The sequence below is a fragment of the Lycium barbarum genome, chromosome 9 (genome assembly GCF_019175385.1).
Source record: "Lycium barbarum isolate Lr01 chromosome 9, ASM1917538v2, whole genome shotgun sequence".
Lineage (NCBI taxonomy): Eukaryota > Viridiplantae > Streptophyta > Magnoliopsida > Solanales > Solanaceae > Lycium > Lycium barbarum.
This window is the reverse complement of record NC_083345.1, coordinates 113,941,460-113,967,944: the sequence shown is the minus strand read 5'-3', so window position 1 is coordinate 113,967,944 and position 26,485 is coordinate 113,941,460. Positions and strand designations below refer to the sequence as shown.

General features: G+C 36.1%; 1 protein-coding gene, 1 non-coding gene and 1 pseudogene across 4 annotated transcripts; 2 read left to right on the top strand and 1 right to left on the bottom strand.

Annotated features, from left to right (window-relative positions):
- The first annotated feature begins 3,464 nt into the window (after positions 1-3,464).
- Positions 3,465-4,928, top strand: LOC132612196 (cytoplasmic 60S subunit biogenesis factor REI1 homolog 1-like; annotated as a pseudogene).
- Positions 4,929-5,178: 250 nt separating this feature from the next.
- On the bottom strand, positions 5,179-26,223 carry LOC132609495 (protein KAKU4). Of its 3 annotated transcripts, none has more exons than XM_060323502.1 (11): positions 25,851-26,223; positions 19,212-19,267; positions 18,037-18,113; positions 12,244-12,344; positions 12,034-12,149; positions 10,895-11,074; positions 7,939-8,188; positions 7,741-7,820; positions 7,529-7,631; positions 6,110-6,197; positions 5,179-6,033 (listed from the first exon to the last, which is right to left on the bottom strand). In XM_060323502.1, exons 1-11 carry the CDS (start codon positions 26,086-26,088, stop codon positions 5,727-5,729), a joined length of 1,596 nt encoding a protein of 531 aa, XP_060179485.1. In that variant the 5' UTR covers positions 26,089-26,223; the 3' UTR covers positions 5,179-5,726. The 3 variants fall into 3 exon arrangements, with proteins under 3 accessions (XP_060179485.1, XP_060179483.1, XP_060179484.1); XM_060323500.1 differs by lacking the exon at positions 25,851-26,223 and adding an exon at positions 23,413-23,875; XM_060323501.1 differs by lacking the exon at positions 25,851-26,223 and adding an exon at positions 23,413-23,865 and having other exon boundaries at positions 7,529-7,616.
- LOC132612491 (small nucleolar RNA Z279/snoR105/snoR108) lies at positions 16,948-17,055 on the top strand. Its single transcript, XR_009571846.1, has one exon. It is a non-coding gene; the product is annotated as a small nucleolar RNA Z279/snoR105/snoR108 (small nucleolar RNA).
- Positions 26,224-26,485: the final 262 nt, after the last annotated feature.

Here is a 26,485-nt window from a genome sequence, read left to right as displayed (position 1 = left end):
CCTTTGCCAATCTATTCATCCGGTCTTGCCCTATGTGACCTAATCTTGCATGCTATGTAATAACATCAACTTCACTGTTACTAGAATAACATGTCATTACACAACGATCAACATAATAGTCATAAGTTGAAAGATTACAATCTAAAACGATAAAACCATCATAACGAAGTCCAAAACCATAAAAAACATTGTATTGAGTAATTCTAACACCATTGCGACTAAACATTAAATCGAAACCTAGATCTAGAATAACAGACACAGATACTAAGTTACGTCGGACCTCTGGAGCATATAGGACATCATGCCACATCAAATTTCGGCCACCACGCAAGTCCATTTTGCAAGTGCCTATCCCTTTGACTTCAAGCTTTGCATTATTTCCTACATATATCCACCTTGATCCAGGTGAGACTCGACGAAACTCTACAAACGCTTCTCGATCATGACTCACATGGTCGGTGGCCCCTGAGTCTACAATCCACACAAGATAAGATTCAGTTAGTAAAACAGTGCTAGAAACATATGTAGCACTTAGAGATGCGTTTTGAAATGCTACCTTTTTCGGCTTGGAACACTCACAAGCAAAATGTCCTGGAACATGGCAGTTGTAGCATTTCATCTTACTCTTGTCTTTCTTCTTGAAAAAACGTTTTCCCTTCTTGGGATTTGGCTTGTTCCTTTTCTTGGAAGGTCCTTCTCCGGTCTCCTTACCCTTTCCGTCATTTTTCTAATTCTCCTTGCGCTTGAAGCCAGAAGACTTTGTGCCACTTGATTCTGCCACATAGGCATTAGATACAGTTTTGGCAGCACCAAGACGCTCGTCTTCAAGCTCGACATGACGGGAAACATCAGAAAAAGTTTTGATGCTATCATTATGGGTTAAGTTAACCTTCAAGTGTTCCCAACTATTGGGAAGAGACCGGATCACTGCCTGAACCTGCTGCTCATCAGAGAGAACATGACCAGCACTTTTGAGTTGAGCAATCATGTTAGGCATCACCCTAAGGTGTTGCTTGAAATTGTGATCATGACGTTTCTTGTAAGTGTCAAATTTGATAGTCAGCTGTCTAAGGCGGGTCACAGTGGTACCCCTATAAATCTCTCGTAAGTGTGCCCACATAGCATGAGCAGTAGGGTATTGTTCACATTCGTGAATGAGATCATCAACGACAGAACTTACAATAATTCTACGTGCAGTAGAATCTTTCTTTTTCCACGCTTTGTAAGTTTCCAGATCTCTTCTGTGCTGAGCAGTGTTACCCTCTTCTGGGTGAACCAAAACATGGTTAATACCTTCTAGAGCATCTTTCTCTTCTATTACATACCACATTTTACGACTCCAGATGTCGTAATTCTCGCCATTCAGTTTTTCACCTTTGTTTAAGTCAGCAATGATACTCTTAGATGCCATATCTGTTGATTGAGACAATTAAGCAAGTTCTTATTCATCAATACTTACTTTAATAAATTTATGCATGTGATATTCACACTCAAGCAATTAATTTCCATAAATGACTTCACATTTAGTATAAAATCGAAAGGTCACAAAGTTTCCAATCATCATCTACAGTCTAAATGTTTAATCAGAAATGAAAAAAAAATCTTAGCGTGAATTTTATTTAATAACTTTCAATTAAGTCTCAACCCATTTAATAATAAATAAATAAACGGGATATAAAAGAAATTTAAACAACATAACCATATAAAAAAAATCACAATTTAAATTACAAGTTCATAATCTCCCACTCGAATTAGAGTTCTTAAACATACACCTCAAAAGGTTGACTTAGAAAGAAATCGTGATAAATATTAACTAAAATACCACTCCAAGGCTCTCGGAGGGAATCTACTAAAATTGCTAAAGCTTCCCAATCCTAGATTTCAATAAAATTATCCAGTTCTTCTCGTTGCAACCGAAAAAGTTCAATATGTTCAGGCACTGAAGTATTAAGAGACATCTTAAAAGCTTTAAACTCTTTAAATTTCTTCTCTCCTTCCCTTCGCATAGCCCTTTGATCCCTTAGTAGATTTTGGGTCGCCCTTGGAACATTATTCCTTATGACTTCACGTCTATGGAAATGTGTGCCACGACGACGTACTCTTCTACATTGTCTCCTCGCTCGATTTCGGGAACTCTCACTTGGAGTACTTCGAGCTTGTCCCTGTCCAGCGATGTCTGAAATGAGAACAATGAAACAATAAGAATGGACATACCATTTAATATGACAACACATGCCACATTACTCGTAGAAGATAAAAATACGTCAAGGATCATATACCAATATAATGGCATGGCTATTAGGAGGTTAAAAAAATTACTAAAACAGCAACCATTCTAGTCTTTAGCAACTTCATCGAATAAAGGAAATAATTTTATTATATTTAGGCAAGTTCTTTGCCCCTGATGTCACGTTAATGCCCGGTGATTTCTCAATCGTAGAAAAAATCCTTACACTAATTTGTATTGAGAATATGACATGACTTTTCAAAAAAAACCTGTTGTATCTTTGTACACAATAAAGAAATACATTAATCAAGTGGACCACTAAGTCAAAAAGACATTACTATTAAAGTGTGTCTCTGCAAATAGTACTAGTACAATAAAGTACTTTTCTTTTCCTTTTTTTTGTTTATGTCATACTCAATAGACATATAGGCCTTAGTAATTCAATGGTAACCACACGTAATTCAATGACAACCACACATTTTACTTTTTGAACACTCACCTTTTCCATAAAGTGCTGCAACTTCACTCTTTTACAAAGTAAAGGTCACAATATATTAAAGAGCAACACTTTCTTTTTCACACCCAAACAAACAAAAAAGAAACACGGGAACCAATTTTAAAGCAATTTATTTCTCTCTCTTTGTTCGTGATAGATTAGCAAAAAAAAAACTGCAACAATGATTCTGTTGTTAGCAAATCTGTTGTAGCGTTCTATTATATCGAAAGAAGGAAAAGAATAACAGCACAGATATTTCAAGAGAGAAAAAAAATACTCAGACTCTGAACAAATAATAGTAGCTCTGATACCATTGATGGTTTTCATATCTTGAAACAAGAACAAAGATGATGTACCTGTTAGCAGCGGAAGTTTTGCACAAGATCACCACAAAAATTGCCCCAAATCTGAGTTCGTCTCGCTTGGAAACGGAGTACTTTTTCACGAACTAGATGTCTTTTACTTCTCTTTTTTTTTTTTTTTTACTATGTATTATTCTATTTTTGTGTATCTCTGGAGAATGCTGGAGTATTTTTCATATATAGAAGAGGAGGTTATGTTTTTACGGTTGATAAAGTGAAAGAAACCAACCAGCACATTCCCATAATCTTATCCCACTATCACGTTTCTTTTTTGTGTTGGTAACTTCTCAAGGACTTTTTACTGTGTTGGTAACTTCTCAAGGGAAGTTAATTTTCATCTTATCACTTCAGAATAAAAAACCGGGCCAGGTCAGTCCACATGGGCGACCCGCGACCCATAACCAATATCCAACAGTATTTATTTCAGGTAGCCGGGGTTCTTGGATTGACAGAGGCACTCTTTGTAGCCAGACAATCTGCAGTTGCAGAAGAAAAGAAAAGATTAACCGAAATTCCCTTGCTATATAGCTGTGGTCATTGTGGCAAAGAATATAGAAGTTCCGAGGCTCATGCTCAACATCTAAAATCAAAAAGCCACTTAGCACAGACTTCCCAAGCGCCAGGTCATCACAACAAGGATAGTGTTATCATCAAGCCTCTACCACGCCAACCTCCAAATGAACCTTCCGACAAGGCATATGAATATATTAGCGGAAGTGATGAGAGTGAGTGGGAGGAGGTCGATCCAGAGGAAGAGACGGTTAATGAAGCCACCGACTCATTGAGGCAATTAAAGATAAATGAAGACAGTGATGCTGATGAATAGGTTGAGGAGTTGGACCCGTGTTGTTGTTTCATGTGTGATTTAAAACACGATACGATAGAAAGCTGCCTGGTCCACATGCACAAGAAGCATGGGTTCGTCATTCCGGATGTTGAGTATCCGAAAGATCCTAAAGGCTTCCTCACTTATCTTTGTCTCAAGGTAATACTATAGGTTTCTTTTTCTTGTTTATTCTTCAAGTTTATTCAGATACTTATGTGTGTTTTATTTACCTAACCTTTTTATCTTTTGTGTTCTCAGGTTAAAAGGGACTATATGTGTCTGTATTGCGACGATAGATGTCATCCTTTTGGTGGTCTAGAAGCAGTTCGAATGCATATGGAAGCAAAAAATCATTGCAAAGTGCATTATGGTGACGGTGGTGATAATGAAGAAGCGGAGTTAGAAGAGTTCTATGACTATAGCAGCAGGTATGCTTTGGTGATAAGATAGTTTCTAATACACTAGATCGAACATTAGATTTAATGGATTCAACTTAAGCCAACATCTTCAATGTGTAAATATATATTGTGTTTTTGTGTGTATATCTACTAAAATTTCAACAAATATTAAATTATGAATGTAGAAGTTCAAAAATAAAACGCGTTCAGTGTCTTGAAGGTTGAATTGGACGGATAATTCGTCTCTGCATTAGAGTACCATGCTTGTAGTTTTCATTCTTGTGTTTGTCTCTTTACTAAGACTTCTATTTCCCGTGTTCTAGCTATGTGGATGCAGCTGGAAAGCATCTTGTTTCATCTGAAGATTTTGACAACATTGCGGGACTTGGAAGTGGTGGATTTTGACAGCATCACGCCTTCTTGTCTTCTTTCCATCTTTTTATGTTAGTGGTTTATTTTGTAACCCGTGCTTATTTGTAAAAGTTTTATAATTCATGAACTTTATATCATTCCTCTGAAAAAAGAACATCGTTCTCTAACTCGAAACAGTTAAATTTTAGCCGTTGTTTTATTCTTAATGACATGACTTGCTGGGTTCAATTCCACCCCAATTTATTTATGGAACAGTTTTGATATTAGTATATAATTGACTTTGATGTTAGAAGTTCTTTTAAATTACTCAAGCACCGTGTGAAACTAAATATCGTCACATACAATGGAACAAAGGTTGTAGCTTTTCGGGCGCTTGCATCACTTCCTGCAACAATGACTTAAAAAGCTTACATGTAAAATTAAAAATTTCTATTTTTAAATCAGGGATAGCCAAAGATCAAAAAGGGAACTTCCAGAAAGTTTCTTGGTACGCCTGCTTGAAGGTACTAGAGATACATTAAATGATCAAATCTTGATTGTGTTGGGACGTCAAATCAAAATCTAAAACATCTGAATAAGCACAAAGTTACAAATACACTCTTAAGGGGGGAAAAAGACAACGAAAATCGCTATTTGATTAGTAGACTTGCCTCCTGGTTCAGATCTCTCTCAAATTGTCAACGAAGAGAATCAGATAGGGGACTTCTTTATCCCTTGAGCCACTCGCGAATGGTCATCAAAAAGGAACTCCCGCTAAAACCTCACGGAAGATTGAATCCCTCGGGTGCAAGTTAAATATCAACTCAAGAAAGTGATAGGCGAGTTAAGAAGAACCTCAATTTCTACTATTTAGAAATGGGTATTCAAGACGAGAGAGAATGGTGAGTCCTACATGAACTTACGATTAATACTACACACGTGGTCTTAAAAAAGAAAAAAAGGAAAAATGACTCAAGGATCCTCCTACAGTAGCTTAAATTTCTCCTTTAAGCTAATATACAACAGCTTCAGGTCTACAGACTGCCTGGTCTACTTATCTCATCATTTATCTCTTTGCTCTGGTCTTTCGAGCATTTCTCACCGGTCTCTTTTTCACAACTTTCCCATTCTTTGCCAAGTCACGTACCAAACCCGGTTCCTCCTGCGATAAATCCTCACTAGGGATGGAAACAGCGGGACTCTCGGTTGTTTCATTCATGTCAGGAACATCCACAGCAGATTCGCTAAGAAGCTCACACTTCTCTTCCACTTGGTTAGATTTAGTCGACTTGTCCTGACTTGATGTTCCTGGTTTCGGCTTCTCACCACCAACATGCACGTCATTTTGTCCCCTAGTTTGACCTGCAGACAAACTATCGACAAGAGAACTAGCATTATTGGGATTCGAGCTCCAGAAAAATTAAAGAGCTACATCATTCATTCTTTTACCTAGCTTCTAATGATGTATAGCCATTAGAACTTTGCGCTAAATTTGGTCGAGCCTCTTCCTGTGCGTCAGAGCCAGTTATATGAAGACCTGAACTTGTAAAATTGGGTAAAATACAAGTGAAATTAAATTGACCATATTGGAGAAAAAGAGATCAGCAGTTAGCTCACCCTGCAGAACATAAGGAAAAAAGAAAGACAGAAAAATGCATATACCAAAAGCCACTGAATTGCAAATTTCAGGACTTATAATTAACCAATTACAAACTCTTCCATAATCACAAGAACAGTAGAGGAACAGATGAGAATAAGACTAATTACTACTCTTGGACACGATACACAAGCTAATTTAGCATTGAATGCACATGTTTTGCAAGAGGATATACTAAATCTGGAACTACACTTCCCACTACGTGAACAGTGCTAAAGTTTTGTAGTCTTAGCCTAGACCAGCAGTGGTAGCCAAATGCTAGTGGAGCCTGCCAATCAAACAGCTTGTAAACTTGACGACCAGTGCAGGACAAGCTGGTTTCACTCACATCATATGTGATGTTGGGATGCAATATGTTGAAGTAAATTCAATTTAGTTTAGATATTTGGAAGTGAGCAATTAAGAGCTGAGCATTTTCTTTAAGGTAATTTTCTGGCAGCCTTCACCCTGGTACAAGCATCGGATAATTACCAAGTTAAAGTCTTCGCAGGTTCCATCCTCTCTTGTTATTACTTGTTGGCCTTAAAGTTCAAAACTTGCTCTAAACTAAACCAGATATCAAAATCCATTTCACCACATTGGTCACAAGCCCAAGTTTTCTTGCTTTGCATGTAGCTCCTTTAAGATACAAGTTGAATTCAAATTTGTACTCCTCCACAGCCATCCTGGGCCTTACCGTTGGTTGCACTATTGCAGTCACAATGGTTCTGTATCACATGTCCTCACTTACTCCCCCACCCCCCCCCCACCCCCACCCGCCCGGGTCAACAGACTACTGTCACTACCATGGCTTTTGAGGTCCCTGATAAAATCCACCATTGACCTGACCTGAAAACTGAATACAAGATAACTAACCAAGAAACCAACTTCCATCAGGGGAGACGATAGGGAAGTATCTTTTTTTTTTTTTTTTGTAAAGGCAAACGCTAGGGAAGTATAAGATGCCTCCATCTTCGTTTACATCTCCATCAGACCATTCACAAAACTAAACCCACATGCCTAGTAAGCTAATTTTGAACTCCTATCTGACCAGGTAAGAGAAGGCAACAATTTCGACTTGTACAGATGATCTAATACGAATTAGATGCCACTCAGGCAACTTCATATATTGCATGGCTAAGTAGGAATAAGTTGACTTTTGAACCCATTACTGACAATTAGCTTCACAACATAAAACCAACAGAAAAATCATAAAGAATGGCCTCAAGTACCATCATTGTGCTCTGAGGAAACAACTGGACCATTAGGCCTGTAAGATTCAGAAGCAGCATGCTCACCAACCCGAATTGCCTCAATAGCCTGTAAGTTTGAACAGTACAAGGACAAAAGTACATAAGTAAACATCTTGTTGTCCATATGAGATACTATCTTTTTATATCCAAATGCTGAATAAGGTACTTAAATCCCTAAAACAAACGGTTACCTGATCTTGCAGTTGAATAGAAGAGGCAGGATTTAAAGGCCCACTCTCACTTTCTCCACCATCTTGTGTTATTTCCACATCTGAAAGGGAAGAAATGAGGTTCTAAAAAAGGCTAGTAATTTGAAGCAGAAGACATAACTAAAACCAAGACAAGACCATAAGACCAGTCTAAAAGGCCATGATTAGAGCACAACACACCTGACCACTTAATGGGTACATCTGACAGTTTAGCAAGTCTCAAAGAACTTGAGTCATTTCTCTTCTCTGCCGTACTGGTTCCCGTCAAATCACCAACTGCAGATTTTGGTTCTGCTTTGCGTTCTACGGAACGTAATTGGTAGTTAGTTTCCTTGAAAGGGTGGGCACGTAAAAGATCTTCAGTTGCTTTTGACCGGACTTTTCGTATTTCCTCATGAATATTCCATGAGCCAGATGCATAAGAATTTTTCTGTGATCCAGTTGCAAAGCACGTATCAGAAGACAGCAAATAATGTTGATAAAGTAAATGGAATTAGTACTACTTAATAGCTGTTTCATCATCCTTGACCACATGACATACCTAACTTATAAGTTCAAAAATAAGGAGCTCCTTCAAATCACTAACATGATGAAGTGTGATCAAAGGTACAGCTATGACATAATACTTAATTCAGTATTCTGAGGAATTGCCGAGAGAGTAAGGAGTAAACAAAAATTTTTTATATGCACCAAAAATAAATTTGTTGATGCAACAATTAAACATGCAAAGATAAGGACTAGTCACTAAGGAAACTCTGTGATATATCTAGTCTCTTTATGAAGTTGTATTAATCAAGTTGAGACTAACAAAATTTCACAAACACTAACCATTTTTATTATCAGAATGATAGCATTTCAAGTTAATAAGTTGCTATAAGGTTAGATCTTAAGTCAAAGCATCAACCAGCTTGTTTTTTGTATAGTTCTAAGTTTATAACCGGATGCAAGTCGATCGATCCTATATCAATGTCCTCTAAACCGCGTGCACATATCGGACTACATGGATGAACTGCTTTAAGAATGTTTTTTTATTTCTTTAGCTTACAACCTTTGGTTCACACTTTTGGCAATGCTGTTTAATACTTGATTGACAACAATTCGATCTAATGTAAAAAGACTTCTTATAAGTAGATCCTAAGTCCAAGAGCTTAATTTTTTCAGAAGTTCTAAATTTATCAACCCATTGCAAGGCAATGAGATCCCTTCTTAACTATCCGCCAACTCAATTGTACATATCAAATTCCAAAGTTCAGTTCACTTACTTTGACTTAAGCCATATCTTTTTGTTGATTTATTTTTGGTTAGCTCCCTGCTTTGATTGGAACACATTGTTGTTTTTGTTTTTTTTTGTTTTTTTTTTTTGGGTAAGGTAAATAATTTTATTAACAATTGGGGAGTCCCCGTATACAAGCCGTATACCAAAAGTAGAGAACCTACGTCAAAATATGGCTCTCAACAAAAGAGATCCAATTCTCTATACAAATAGGGACCTCGAAAGTACACCAAAAAGAAACTAGAGACAAAAGACTTTTTTGTATTTTTCCAAAATCTTGCTCCACCCCTTCAAAAGCCCTCCTATTTCTCTTTTCCAATTTACCCTCATGATTGCTAAAGGGGCAACACTCCATGCCCTTGGGCTTTTCTTCCCCCTCTTATGCATCCAACTTTGCAAAACCTCCCTCACTGTGCCCGGCATCACCCATTGCATCTCAAACAAATCGAGGGCCATCCTCCCTAACTGGTAGATTGAACACATTGTAATGAAGCTAACATTGGCTACTTAAGTATCTTTACGGCATCTTGATACTAGTAATGAAACATCTTACTTCATCAAACATATCAACTTATCCGCAACCTTCGATATATAAGCAAATCGTTGGATACACAGATGTTGATTGCACAAGATCGTACGTTTGGATATTGTGTTTTAGTAGGAGATGATTTGGTGTCTTGAAAGCGCAAGAACCTGAAGGTGGTTGCTCAATCTAGTACATAAGCAGAATATCGAGCAATGAGATAGTTTGGATTAAATAGTTGCTCAGAGAATTGAAATTTGGAGAAATCAGTCAAATGAAACTTGTGTGTGATAATCAAACAGCCCTTCATATTGCATAAAACCCGGTGTTCCATAAGAAGACTAAATACATTGAGATTGATCGTCACAGTATTACTTCATCATAGAAAAGATACTCTCAGGAGATATTGTTACAAAAGTTGTGAAGTCAAATGAAAAACTTGTAGATATTTTCACCAAGTCCCTTACTGGTCACGGTATTTGTTAAATCTGCAACAAGCTCGGTACACATGACTTAAATGTACCGGCTTGAAGGGGAGGGTTAGATAGTTCATATATATAGTATTACACTTACTGTCCCACATTGGAAAACGTTCATGACATACTGTGTAAAGTAAAGGTATAAATAGGGTTCAGTGTAAGAAATTTTGCAGTTTAAGCACCACTGTTAAGTGGAGTCAAGAAGCACATTCGTGTGATTGAAACACAGCAAGGGCACAAAAAAGATAAAAGTTTGAGAATAGCAAGTACAACAGCTGATATGCATCTAGGCATCATTTCTTCTCTGTATTCCCCTTTCGACCTTTTTATTTTTTTGACAAGAAAGTAGCCTGATCTCCAATTTATTGCTTTACAAATAAGTTCTTTCTATCTGAAAGCTATTTTGGTGCTCTGACCAGGGGCGAATTTAGGTAGGAAAAATGGGTCTAGTGAACACATGGTTACCCAACTAAACTCGGTATATTATGTATATAATTCTTAAAATATATCTAATATTAATTGAAGGAACACATGGTCAAACAAGATTGAGTGGAGCACTGGTTAAGTGTTGGGCTTAACTCCTTAAGGTCGCAGGATCGAACCCAACTAAATACACTTTTGCGTCCTTTTAAAAAAAAAAAAAAAATCTTAGCAACTAATGGTGAATCCATCCTCTTGAAATCCAGGATTCGCCTCTGGCTCTGACTCATCAAAGCTTCTAATGTTAATAGTAGGACATTGTTGCCTAATGTTAGAAAACTAGGTTCAACCACCGGTCCATAAATAGGACTGTACATCCTCCAAGGCTCGAACTGAAGGTGAAAAGGCAGTAATAAAAGCAAAGTTGAAATCTTCAAATACCTTCAAGGAAGACAGAGAATCACCACTGACAGTATATGGTGTTTCTTCGTCAAAGAGCTTTGCCTTCATTTTTGAGGGGGTTCTAAGTCCACCACGATCAACAGCAGGAGACGCCCATGGTGGACGAACCTTCATATATGACTTGGCCATTTCTACAGGTGAGCCAAAAGTATCATCCACCTATATTTTCACAAGAAAGATATCAAAAGCAGCATCAACAAACATTCTTATATAGCTGCACTTTGGTATCACATAGCTGAAAGCAGTAAAATGTATGTGTGTGTGCAGGCAAAATATTACATGAGAAACACTAGTACCACCACTAAGCTCTCGTTGTAGAAAAAGAAAGATTGGAAGTTCGAGGTAGAATTAATATTATAGATAAAATACATATAAATGAGGCAACTAATTCAGATTAAGTGGGAAAAACACCATATAAATGAGGCAACTAATTCAGATTAAGTGGGAAAAACACTCTCTCATTGTTCAAGTTTCCAAAATCAAATTAGACTCAACATTAAAATGACTTTTTAAAAGAAGCAGCACATCATAAATGAAGAAACTAACAAGGACATTTATGTATTCAGCAAACAACAACAACATCCCAGTGAAATCCCACATCGTATGTATTCAGCAAAAGAACTCAAAAAAGTTCATCCAGTATAATAGCAGGCCCAAATTTGGCCCATAAATTAGATATAATTGATACAAAGGAGGATCTTCTAAACTCAACGAAATATTTTGGAGCCAAAAATCAAGAAGCAATTGGCCTAAGCAGGGTGACAACAATGCAAAGTTTCTCCAGAAAACGGAGAAAACGCATCGAGAACATAATCACCTAGACAGGCTGGTTTCTAATGGTGGCACGTCTCTGATAAGTGGTCAATTAACAATGAGATCCAATCTTTAAAGCAAGTGGAGACTCGAGGAAAAGAAAAACTTAGGTATGTGAAAGAGAGGAGAAATACCTGGTCAAGATATTAAAAGAAGGCATTCATGCCAAGGAAGGGAAAAACAATCAAAAATACCATGCACAGAACTTCAAAAGATAAAGCTGGGAAGATTATAATGTTGTAAATTAACATAAACCATGTGAAAAAATTAGAGAATTCCACAGACAGATAAAAGGAGCTACTTACATCTTTAAGCACAGAGCTTAAACCTCCGAGAGTAACATCTGAACGCAATCCGTCTCTCTTTTCCTCTAACCATTTCCTCGCTTCTATAATTGCTTGACTGCTGTGGTCCAATGTATCTGAATGAGACACAGAATACAATTCAGCTTTAAGCAAACACTTCGCAGGAAGAACACTAGCAATAACCATATGATAGATTCTTTAAATTATTACCATCCGTGGAGTGCAAACCCAAACTGCCTTCCCCTTCTGGTAATGAAGAAGAATCCACAACCCTTGAGTTGATGATCGTTACTAACCGATCACGCTCCTCCCTGCGAAGTTAATAGTATAATTTGGTTGAGAGAAAGCTAGAACCCAAAAAAAAAAAAAAAAAAAACATATTTCTTTTGACCCCACTTTTTTTTTTTTTGGGTGTGTGTGTGTGTGCGCGAGCTTGCAGACACCCATCATATTTTGCTCTTATGAAACACATGCATGTCATCTGGCTGTCAAAGAGTCGACACCGTACTCAATTTTTATTCAAGATTCATCAATTCACATCAGTGTTCAAGCACAAAAAATAAGTTAACTGCACCACTTTACATCTAGTACATAGATGAAAACCCCTTCTCCTTAAGTTTTCCTGGGTGAGACATGCTTCTCTTGCTACCAGCCAAGAGAAACATGAAACCTTATACGGGGCCTTAGTCTTCCAAATGGATTTCCATGGCCACTGATCGGACTGTGTATATTGCCTAAGCTAATAATTGTATGCTGATTTGACAGTAAAAACACCATTATTGCCATGGTTCCAGTACAAAGAATCCTCGGATTCTTTAAAACCTTGAAATTGTTCCAAGGTCTTGAATAATTCCACAGCTCTTTCCAATTCCCAGTCATGCAGTAATCTTCTGAAAGTAATATTCCATCCATGTACTCCTTTAGCTGATTCAAGTTTTGCATCTGGTAGAGTAACAATATTATAGAACTCAGGAAACAAATCTTTTAAGGATCCATGCCCAAGCCAGTTGTCATGCCACAAGAGAATTTTCCTTCCATTGCCCACTTTTATACTGATTTTTTCAGCCAGAGATGGCCACAATGATCTAATAGCTTTCCAAACACCAACTCCAAAGGGGCTATTAACTGTATTAGAGCACCACTCTTCTTCTTGGCCATATTTATCATGCACAAACCTCCTCCATAATGCATTGGCCTCCATGTTATATCTCCACAACCACTTCATAAGTAAGCTTTGATTATGGAGCCTAGTCCTCCATCCTTCTTACTGGTGATGAGGCAGTCCCATTTAACCAAATGGATTGCTTTCCTTTCTTTGTTGCCTTGCCAAATGAAATTTCTCCTCAATGAATCTATTCTTTTCAGAACATTAGATGGGATAGGAAACAGAGACATGACATATGTGGGGAGGGCATCCAGTACACTGTTGACTAAAATGACTCTGCCGCCCAATGATAAATACTGCCCCTTCCAACTAGCAAGCCTCTTTTCACACCTTTCCAAAACACCATTCCAAATTTCCAGAGCTTTACTTTTTGCACCCAAGGAGAGTCCTAGGTAAATGGTGGGTAAGGCTCCCACCTCACACCCTAGAATTTCTGCTAGCACTTGAATATTATCCACTTTATTGACTGGAAACAACATACTCTTATTCCAGTCAACATGTAGCCCTGATACTGCTTCAAAAATCACCAAAATAGACCTCAAATATTCCACCTGGCTGATATCTGCATCACAAAAAACCAGTGAATCATCTGCATATAGTAAATGTGTGATCTCAGTGCCATTGTTCCCCCCAACTGCAGCTCTAAACCCCTTCACAAAACTCCTGTCCTTTGCTACCTGAAACATCTGATTTATACCCTCCATGGCAATGAGAAAGAGGAAAGGTGAAAGAGGGTCTCCCTGCCTCAAACCTCTTTCTGAGGCAAAAAAAACTTCTGGTGAACCATTCACCAAAACTGAAAATTTTACTATCTTTATGCAAAAAGAAATCCATTTAATCCACTTCACCCCAAAACCCATGTCTTTTAGAACTTTAAGTAGATAGTTCCAATTAACGTGGTCATATGCCTTCTCAATATCAAGTTTGCATAATATGCCTGCTTTCTGTCCTTTAAGTCTAGAATCAACACATTCATTTGCTAACAAAGCTGCATCCATAATTTGTCTGCCTCTTATGAAAGCCATTTGGTGTCCATTTACCAACTTGTTGATCACTCTCTTAAGCCTCTCTGTGTGCAACTTAGAGATGATTTTATACACACTCCCAATCAGGCTAATGGGTCTGAAGTCTTTTAGTCTCTTGGCACCATTCTTCTTAGGGATTAATGCAATATAAGTTGCATTAAAGCTCTTTTCAAAGAATTCACTTCTATGGAAATTCCTAACAGTGTTCATCAGATCCTCTTTCACAATCTCCCAGCAGCAATGGAAAAAATCCCATAGAATAGCCATCTGAACCCGGAGCTTTGTCAGCTGCACACGATTTCAAACAGTCGAGCACCTCTTGTTCTTCAAAGTCTCTCTGTAGCCAAACATTTTCCTCTTCAGTAACTCTGAACTCTCCTTGTAGATTGAAGCTAGGTCTCCAGGATTCTGTCTCAGTGTAAAGTCTCCGATAGAAATCCACAATTTGCCCCTTAATTATTTGTGGATCAGTGATGGTATCTCCCTCCACTTCTAGACTGTCAATGTGGTTGTACCTCTTATGGCAATTAGCCATCCTCTGAAAGAACTTAGTGTTCTTATCCCCTTGCTTCAGCCATAGAATTCGAGATCTTTGTCTCCATGAGATTTCCTCATTTTTTTGCCACTTCATGATACTCCATTTGTAAACTTGCTTTCAAAAGTAGTTCATCTTCTGTTAAGGTTCTTTGCTCCTGTATGGAATCCATAGAGTTGATTTTGTATAGGATATCTACTTTCTTGACCTTCAGATTCCCCCCATTTAAAGCACTCCACTCCTTCAGTTTTGATTTCAGGAACCTCAGTTTACAGGCCAAAATATAATCTGGTCTACCTGATTCTTCACAAGATGTCCACCATTCCTCCACCCTTTCCTTGAAACCTGCAACCTCCATCCACCAATTCTCAAATTTAAAATATGATTTTGAGAAATCCCATTCTCCACATTTCAATGATATAGAGGAATGATCAGAGATAATCCTTGGTAAAACAAATTGTTTAATCATGCTGAAATTTTCATCCCATTCCACAGAATGCAAAAATCTATCAATTCTTGAGGAACATTCATAATTATCACCCCTGAACCAAGTGTATTTTCCACCTAGCAGAGGAGGATCCACAAGTTCAAGGTCTTCAATGATTCTAAAGAAATCCTTCATAGCTCTAGATACAACAGTGCAATTCCTTCTTTCAGTAGGGAACCTGGTGGTGTTAAAATCCCCACACACTACCCAGGCTCCTTCACATGCCCCTCTAGTTCCTGCTAGTTCCATCCAAAGCTCCTTTCTTTCTTTTCTGCAATTAGGAGCATAAACCCCAGTTAACACCCAGCTGCAATTGTCCAATCTAGAACAGAGTTTACAGGAAATAGAGGAAAAACCAAAATTGATTAATTCCCCTGTCCAAACCTTTTTATCCCACATGATAAGAATCCCTCCACTTCTACCATTGGCCTCCAAACCCACGTAATCTGCCCATCTATTACTGAATAAATGCTTAACTACTTCCCCATAATCCCCTTCCATTTTAGTTTCCTGGAAACAATATATGTCAGCCCTCCAATCGAGTATTAGAGATTTGATCACCCTCCTCTGATTACATGAACATAGTTTCTGTATCTGATATGACGGACACAGTTGGCTATTGAGTAAGGCTTACCCACTTTATCTAGTTGGAGTGCTTGTCATATGTACTGAATATGAATTCCTCATCTCACCTACTAGTATTAAGTGTAGACCTTTTCTTCCAAATTGCTAGCAGCAAAAACCTGCTTCTAACTCATGGTCTCTCTCTCTCTCCCTCCCTCCCTCCCTCCCTCTCTCTCTCTCTCTCTCTGTGCATGTGTGAAGATAACCTTAGAATTTGCACAAATATAAAAGAAGGCAGAATTAATTTCCTGAGGTAGTAGCTTACTGTTCTTGACCAAAAAAAAGATTCACTGTTCACTCGACCTCAAGTACATCTGTACCCTTTATTACTACTTAAGCTATCATTTGGTAATAGTTCCCAAATGTGCTAGGCAATTTTTTTCTTCTGGTCAATATTTACTCCCTTCAATTTATGTGGAACTTCTCCTAAATGCTTGACATCCAAATAGTAATATCCTAGACGACTTTAAAGCCTTTGTTGAAGTCCCACTCAGTTGTGGGAGGAAAAAATTTGTCTCTTTATATGGTCTGGCGATCCTCACCTCATGAGCGGGTTAAGTTAGCACCAATGTCCATTTCTTCCCATGGTATCAGAGCCAGACCCCTCTCAATTCTTGGTTTACCCAATGATGGGTATTATTATCCACACTCCCAGATGTTCAATCCTAGGCGTGCGAGGGGTATTGAAGTCCCACACCAGGAATGGGAAGGAAAATTGGTCTCTTCATATGGTCTTGGGAGATCTTCATCTCATGAGCTAGCTTTGGGGTTGTATTAGGCCCAATGTTAGTTTCTTCTCATATTGAAATGTGTGACTATCTTATTTAGAAGCTTATATTGTTAGAGAGAGCATTTTTTACTTAATTATCCCTTCAACACGGCTCCTCACGTGCGGGCTGATTCTTTTACATGGAGCAAGCACGGGAATATTCTTTTTGATAATAGGTGACGGTAAGACTCGAAACTTCTTCATTATGTGATCATAAATCAGTCTTTTCTTGAGACTTCATTAAGTGATCATAAATATTTCTTCATTCTTTCGGGATTAGCAGTACATGATAATGTCAACATTCAATAGGGGATGCGATAAGTGGTCATTGCTCGCATTTAAAAATATGCGAGAAGGGCGTTCCAGCCCAAAGCCTTACGGCAATCTGGGAGCTCACACTTATACCAATCTGATCCCTATGCTTGAATTAAAAAGGGGAAAAAAAAAAAAAAAAAAAAAAAAACATTTAATAGATGGTAGGTTGTAACTGACTGAGTGCGAGCGTGTAGAAGAAGAAGAATAAGAAAAAAAAAACAAAAAAAAAAAATCCAATAGATGGTAGGTTGTAACTGACTGAGCGCGAGCGTGTGCGTGTGTGTGTATTTTTCAATCACTGCTGGATCCCTTGAGTGTCAAGTGAAAGAGTTATGCATAGACAATTTAAACAACATATACTCAGCTTTAAACATTCTGTATTGACAGATTCCTATGAATTTGAGGCATTGCAAGCCATTTATGTATTAAAAAACATATACCAACTACAAAAAGAATATTTAAAATAGCTAATCAATAAACAAATTATGTTGTTCCTCAATGAACGCAATCCCAAAAACAGACAAACGACGCCTCGCATTTTCATCAAATTGCATGCATTTTTTTTTTAAAAAGACCTTGGCAAAAAACTCAAAAAAAGTTACAGATGGTCTCCCTCTCTCTATCTTTTAAAGAGTATTGAAGAGCTAAAAACACTAAAGAAGACTTAAAGATATTATTAACTAGAAAATTTTAGTGATGAGTGTAAATCACTGAAACAGTCCAAATCTGAACTTCATATTGTCCTTTTCCTAGAGAATGATACAAAGTACATCAGCATGAAGAGTGTCAAATGTTAGCAAAACTTAGAAAGGACCAAGGACGCAAAAGGGAGCAGACAAGGGCAATGAATTGATAAAATGCAAACAAATCAAGGCAGATATCACACTAGCATGCAAATGCTAAAATATAAAGTTAAGACTTAAGAATAATCTAGTTAAATTTCCACAAAGAAAGGAGATCTGGGAAAGAGAAAAATCACAGCATGGATAAGACACAACTCTCCTCACATACAAGAGATATCACCTTAACACTACGAAAACAGAAATTTCAGCATATTAAATAGATGAAACTTTTGCAACTAACCTTGAAAATGTCTCCTGCATAAGTAGCTGCTCAATTAGGTGCTTGATTTGACTTCTCTCTCCACTTAATTGAGGATGCTACACAAAAAGGAAGTTCAATAGATTATAGAATTTTCTTTTTTGATACTTCAAGAGTAATTTATTCATATTACACCAAGTTGGAGCTGCAAAACTATAAATATTTTCATTTTGAGCTCCAAAGTATCTATTCCAACTTTACGAAGTGGTTTATTCCTTTTGAACAACAATACACTGATGACAAAGGGACCTTTTCAGGTGTCCATGATGTGCTCTGGACTCCTTCATAAGCCCATCTATTTCTTCTCTCTTTCCAATTCACCAAAAAGGACATGTTGCAACTAGATCCCACACTTCCTTGCCTTGTCTCCATCTAGACCTTACATATAGCAAATATATGACTAGTTTTTCAGATCTTTGCCACTAATGATGGAATACAAAATAATTAAAGGTTGTATGTCGGAATATTGGATTATGACTATGATCTTTCCGTCTTCCAAAAGAGACATAATAATCTCCTTATAAACACAGTTCAAAATTGAAAAAGTGGAAAAGTGCTCCTTTCTCCTTTTCATTTGGAGATAGGGCAGATGACAGGGTCAACCATTAACACATCCAAATTGTTGAATTGTGTGACCATCTCACAAACTTAAGCTTTAAGACATAACACACTTTTATTTACTTAATTATATCTTCAACACTCACCCTTACATGCAGGCTTGAATTTTTTTATAACAAGTGAACTTTTTTGATAATGGGTGGCAATGAGACTTGAACTCAGGACTTCTATCTTGTCTACTCTGATAACATGTTAAAGCGCGTGACCATCTCATCTAAAAGCTTAAGTTTCTAGAGATACCACACTTTTATTCCTTTAACACAGACCAATTATATCCCATAGAAGGGAAGCCCTATCTGATATGCTACTGATAACTTTCATATTCAGAAGAACAAACTCGTATCACTGGGAGAATCATGGTATTCCCAAAAATTACTTGATTTTTAACAACAACAACAAACCCAGTGTAATACCAAAAAGCGGGGTTTGGGGAGGGTAGAGTGTACGCAGACCTTGCCCCTACCTCGTGGAGGTAGAGAGGCAATCACTTGATTTTTAATAATTGAAAATTAATAACATAATCAGATGAGGTATATTACCTTGTTTAACTCATCCACTTCTGAGCAAATATCGTTCTCCTCTCTAGCATCATCCTCTACAATAAAACCCAGATGTAAGCTAGTTGAAAAACAAAGAGAAAATGAGAGCATGCCATGACAAGATAGTTTCATTAACCACCATGGTATTTGAGTTCATACCGAGATGAAATTAATATTAAAATGTCAAAGAAATAGCTAATAGCATCGGTACAAGAGAGCTTTGTTTATTTAAAGCTTGAATGAGGTATTCTTGCTACACGTGTCAAGACTACATAATGAATCCAAGGGAGTTTCCAAATTCCAAGTGTCGAAGCCTACAAAGAAGAGCAATGCAACTAGACAAGCACCGGATATTTTATAAGCTACATGTCGACATAGCAATTCCAACACTACGCCTTACTTTCACTTGCACTCATGCAGTTGGACTGACTAGTGATGCACTCGTGCAGTTGGACTGACTAGTGATAACTTGCACTCGTGCCATTGGACTGACTAGTGACTTTAAATTAATCACCACTAACATTAAGGGCTGCACCAAATATGATAGGCGAGATTTGCCTACTACTTTTTTCTTTATGTGTGTGGAGAGGGGGGCATAACACGTTTTTTTAAGACTGCATGCTTTTTCTGAGAACACAACACAATTTTAATATTTTATGCAAAAATTTAGACAGACATCAATTTCAAGATTACAACCTTTACTACATATAATGCAACTTTTTCTTTGTTTCATTTTTTATTTGTTTTAAAACATAATGCAACTTTATTTTTTAATACAATCCACGTATGCAACTAGTAATTTGTTCCAAGCAAAGCCAATTCAGTTGAACCAGCTTCAGTGAATGTGCATCCGCCAAACTCAAATAAATTGCAATATGTTTATAACACTGAAGTGGTATTTAGAAATCACATTACCAAACCACCCCCCTGAATTGCAATATGTTTGAACTTATCTTTCCCTTTTACAATTAGCAATGGGTTTCCTTCTGAAACATAACATAAACTAAAATCAAATGCTAGAAGGAAAAGGCGGGATTTTTTAAACAAGCAGCCTCATTCATGTAATACCACTTAAGCACTACACCAAGTGACATCAACTATCAAGTGGGCATAACCTTTACTACACATACTATATTTATATTTGTCAAAAACAAATTACATACGTAAATACTATTTTTCCACCCAAAAAGACGGTTCAGTTGGCTTCCCCACTTCAATAAACATGCATCTTCCTCTAGGTTACAGGATCTCTGATAAACAATGCTCAAGACGTTATGTCAGGTTCAGGTCTTTCAAAATTTATATCAGAACTAAATACACAATAACAGGCTCAACAAATCTTCACCATAACTAGTCTGACTCCTAATTGTACGTGAGGTACTTATACTTCAATAATGTAGAAAGCAATGAAAAGCCAGGGTAGAGCCTCGGAGCCGACCCAAGCGAAGATCGGCACTCGAAGCAGCCCAAAAAAGGGAGCTCATAGTCGCTAAGAGGAAGAAAAGCTTATTCCATCATTTCCACGGGAAACCGAAAGGGCGAGTCTTCTTCAACTTGATGGGGAGAACTGGAAATAACTGGGGCCCTCCCATTTCTATAGCCATAAGCTATGGCAGCTCCAGCTCGCAACCACAGGGGCCCGCCCCACGAGGCCAGAGTGGGCTCATCGCTCAGCCTCCATTTAGAATTATGTTAGGGAACCTTTATAGTCCAAAACCGTAATTATCAATTCCATATGCCCTCCATTTCAATTTGATTTTCTTAGTTTGACCGGGCATGGAGTTTAAGAAAATAAAGAAGACTTTTGAATCTTGTGGTTTTAAACTAAAGATGCGTGTAATGTCTCAAAATGCCCTTTAAATGTAAATATGCCATGTAGGATGTAAGGGGTAAAGAATTACTAAATGTAGAAAGTGACATTCTTTTTTAAACAGAAAAAGGAAAGTAAGACAAACAAATTGAAACAGATGGAGTAGTACTTACCAAAAATAATTATAAATTAAATAGCATCTCCCAGAGACTACATCCACGAAACCAACTTTAATTCTCAAGCGCTCTCTCTCTCTCTCTCTCTCTCTCTCTCTCTCTCTCTGCCTCTGGAATTTCAAAAAGATGTCTTACTGAACTAAAATCTCCTACACTCCAGCGCCACACGCGCACACACACACCAAAAAAACAAAAAAAAAATGAAATCATCTAGTGCATACTTTAATATTTCTAGAAAAGTTAGTATTTTCAACAAAAGTTAAAGCCAACCCGACATACAAACTACAATTTACACTACAAAAACCGCGAAAAGACAAATCTTTTACTTCATATTCAAACAAGTATCAATCAAAAGCACTAAAACGCCCAAAAAAAAATCCACTACTTTAAGAAGAACAATAAGTGGCATTTCCAGAAAAGTTAGTATTTTGAACAAATGTCACAAAATTAAAGCCAGCCCTACATACAAACTATAATTTACAGTAAAAAAAACCATGAAAAGAGAAACAATTTACTTAATACTCAAACAAAAACATCAATCAAAGGCACCAAAAGTGCAGAAAATAAAATAAAAATTCACAACTTTAAGATGAACAATAAGTGGCATTTTACTATAAGTAAAGCCAACCTGACATACAAACTATAATTTACAGTACAAAAATCATGAAAAGAGAAACTTTTTACTTAATACTCAAGCAAACATCAATCAAAAGCACCAAAATGCAAAAAATAAATAAAATTCCACCATTTTAAGATGACGAACAAGTGGCATTTTCATAACTTATCACTTTCTAGATCACACACCAAAAAAAAAAAAGAGTTTTGGAGAAGCGTACCAAACTGAAATCATCTAGTTCATACTTCATACTATAACATTTCCAGAAAATTAGTTTTTTGAACAAAAAAACACAAAAATTAAAGACAACCTGACGCGCAAACTATAATTTACACTACAAAATCCTATGGAAAGAGAAACATTTTACTTAATACTCAAACAAACATCAATCAAAGTCACCAAAATGCAAAATGCCAAAAAAAAAAAATCCACTATGTTATAATGAATAAGTAATAAGTTTAGTATTTTGAACAAAAATCAGAAAAATTAAAGCCAACACTATACACAAACTACAATTTACAGAAAAAACCCATGGAAACAGAAACATTTTACTTAATATTCGAACAAACATCAACGAAGGCACCAAAATAACAATTTCTGAGGGCCATCGGACTGGGGTAAAACCCTGAATTACCCGTGGTGCACTTGCGGGAAACTCCTTGCCGAGGGCCTGTGCACCCCCGGGATTAGCCGGGGCTCAAAGAGACCCGGACACCCGGTGCTTAATCAAAAAAAAAATAACAATAAAAAAAAAAACACTACTTTAAGATGAACAATAAGTGCTATTATCATAATTTATCACTTTCTCAATCACAAAAAATAAAATAAAATAAAAATAAAATCATCTAGTGCATAATATATAACATTTCCAGAAAAGTTAGTATTCTGAACAAAAATCACAAAAATTAAAGCCAACCTAACACACAAACTATAATTTACACTAAAAAAAACCATGGAACAAAATTGCGGGAAAAAAAAAACACTATTTTAAAATAAAAATTGATTGGCATTTTCGTAATTTATCACTTTCTAGATCACAGTAAGAAAAAATGATTATTTTTTTTTTTTTAACTTAATACTCAAACAAACATCAACCAAAAGAACCAAAATACCCCAAAAACACCACTTTAAAATGAAAGCCAACCCTATACACACACAAAAACTATAATTTACAGCAATAAAACTATGAAAAGAGAAACTTAAATCAATCAAAGGCACCAAAATTGCGGGTAAAACAACACACTACTTTAAAAAATGAAAATTAAGTGGCATTTCGTAATTTATCACTTTCTAGATCCCAAAAAAAAAAAAAGAGAGAAACAACAATTTGCAGTAAAAAAAAAAAGGAAAAGAGAAACTGTATTACTTAATACTCAAACAAACATCAATCCAAGCACCCAAAAAAAAAAAAAAACCAACCCTACACACAAACTATAATTTACAGTAAAAAAAAAAAAAAAGAAACTTAAATCAATCAAAGGAACCAAAATTGCGGGAAAAAATACACACAATTTTAAAAAAAAAATGAAAATTAAGTGGCATTTTCGTAATTTACCACTTTCTAGATCACAAAAAGAAAAGGAAAAAGGAGTACCATACCAAACATGGAATCGGTATCAGACTCAGATGAAGATTGGGAAGAATCATCGGAATTAAAGACAGATGTCAAAATCTTAGCAGCTCCAGAGATAATCGTACGTGTGGCAGGAAATACATGTCCGGTTAGCCAATTAGGGCTTTTTGGAAACGGTTCCTGTTCGGCCTGTGGTTGTTGTTGTGGACGGTCGTAAGGACCAACAGCGTATCTCTTTCGTTTATTCATTACAATTTTTCCTCCAATACGAGAATCCATGGCCGTATTAAAGTGTCGCTCTAATACTATGAAAAAGAAAGTGTCGGTTTTTTGTTTGAGAAAAGAGAGAGGTTAGGGGCATTTTTCAAAAAGAAGTTGCATTTTCAGGTTCCTTTCTTTCTTGTTATCTGTTTTCCAGTTTCTTTTTTTTTTTTTGTTTTCTTTTTTTTGGTTTCTTCTGGTTCTTTGTTTTGTTTTTTTCGATTTTGTTTTTTCAAAAGAAGTAAGAAACAAATACTACTTGGGTCCCTACTCGGTCACATAGCACTTGATTAGGCACGAAAAAAATTGGTGATTTGTAAAATTTATGGTCCAACAAGCTTTATATATTGTGTGCCTGTAAATCAATTAATAAAATTATACTTTCTCTGTTTTTTATTAGTTCATGCTAAAAAGAATGACTTCTTTCTATATATGAAAATAATTATGCAATAATTTATAGCCACACAAAATTTATGTGACTCATTTAACACCACAAGTTTAAAAGTCAAATGGGTTCACATAAATTGAAACAGAGGGAGTATGACTTCTAAATATAAAAGTGATATTTTTGTTGGACTGACTGAAAAGAAAAATATGAGAGTGTTTGACTTGACCAGCTTATAAGCACTTTTCGGCTTATCTCCGCGTTTGGCAAACATAAAAGAGCTTATAAGTCACGTGCTTATAAGCCAAAAATAAGCCATAAGGATAAGTTGGTCTTTCCCAACTTATTATTTTTAAGCTTATAAGCATTTTTATAGTCTGTTTGGCCAAGCTTCTAAAAACAACTTATTTTAAAAAGTAATTTTTTCAAAAGTACTTTTGGCTAAAAGCAATTTGTGTTTGGCCAATTAATTTAAAAAGTATTTTTGAGCAGTAATTAGTGTTTGGCCAAGCTTTTAAAAAGTGTTTCTATGTGTATTTTTCTCAAAAGTACTTTTCAAAAAAGTGTTTTTTAGCAAAAGCTATTTTTTTAGCTCTTGAAAAACTATTTCTGTTACTTCCCAAAAAAACACTTATTTTCCCCCAAAAGCTTGATCAAACACCTCACTTTTTTTAAAATAAGCACTTATTGAAAAAATAAATACTTTTGGGGGGAAAAATAAACTTGTCCAAACAGACTATTAGTTTGACCAAGACTTTTATTACTATATCCCTAATATTATTCGGTAATCCCTGAAATACCTTTACTCTAATAAAACCCTAAACTATTTTCATCGCATCACTTCCTCACCCTACGTCTTTAAAACTCAGCAACTCCTCTACCAGAGTTAAAAACATACGAGAATCTGAAGCTCTTCATCTTCTTTAGTTTACAAAGTTTGTTTACATTCTTTTATTAAGGAAGAGCGTAATTGCTTTGCTTAAAAGTTTTGATGCTTTTGTTCTAATCCTTTTTCATGTTTTTTTTTTTCTGCCTTAATGTCCAGTATGTGTGCAGTGTTGTGTTTAACTTTGTGTTTATACATATAGGTAGTATTAATTCTGTCTTGTGAATTATCAGATACCAATATCTATGTACTTGTGATGTATTTATTTTTTTATTCAAATATCTTGTGTACTATTTGAGTAAGTTATACTAACGAACTTTAGTATGATTATTAACTATTTTATTATAGCTTATGATTGTAATGTAGCTTATCATAAAAAAATTTATATTCATAAGAAATAATTTTATCTAATCAATTTTGTTTCAAAAATAAAATGAGGCATAAATTATTGCGTATTGAATTAATTTGACATTTAAAAACTTATAAGAATAACGTTCTTAGTAGTGTAAACAACTTTAAGGGTATTTAGGTCATTTTAACATTTAATAGTGTTCTTAGTATGTAAGCATTTTTTGCCAAACACTGCAGTAGCTTATTATAAATTTCAGCACTTTTATCCAAACGCGCAAATGTTTATTTTCAAATCAGCTTAAGCACTTAAAAATGTTTATCAACTATTAATACTTATCAGCTACTTTAAATCAGTTTAGCCAAACGGACTCTATGTCACATAAATAGAGAAAGCAACACGAAATCTTAATAGCTGAGTTTGTTCGACTAATTACTTTTTTACTTAATACTCAAGCATACATCAATTATTTAAAACACATAAACGCCTAAACTATCCACTACTTTAAAATGAGTGGCATTTTCGTAATTTAATACTTTCTAGATGAAAAAAGAAAAGTTAAAAGAGATTTGGAAAAAAGTACCGAACATGGAATCGCTGTCAGACGAAGAGTGGTCGGAATTAAAGACAGATGTCAGAATCTTAGCGGCACCGGAAAGAATCGTACGTGTGGCAGGAATTACATGTCCGGTTAGCCAATTAGGGCTTTTTGGAAACGGTTCTTCTTCGACCTGTGGTTGTTGTTGTGGACGGTCGTAAGGACCAACGGCGTATCTCTTTCGTTTATTCGTCACAATTTTTCCACCAGAACGTAAATCCATAGCGGTATTTTGAAGAACAAAGGGGTCTTTGCTGGTTTTCTGATGGGTTTTTATTTTGTCTGAGAAAAGAGAAAGAGAGAGAAGTTAAGGGGATTATTCAAAAAGGAGTTGCATTTTAAGGTTATCTGTTGCTGTTTTTTTTTTTTTTCCCTTGTTTTCTTTTTATTGTTTTTCTGGTTTCTGTAATGATTCTTTATTCTTTTGTTTGTCTTTTCGGAAGTTAGATTATGTTAGAAACAATATACAGTTAAACAAAAGCTTTTATTTTAATTCCTGCAACAATTTAACAAAAGCTTAGAAAATAGGGGAACATTAGATTTTGAAATTCCATGTTCCAATTTAGGTTACACTATTTTTTTATCAGGTCAAAAATATTCTCAATACATGAAAAATAGCT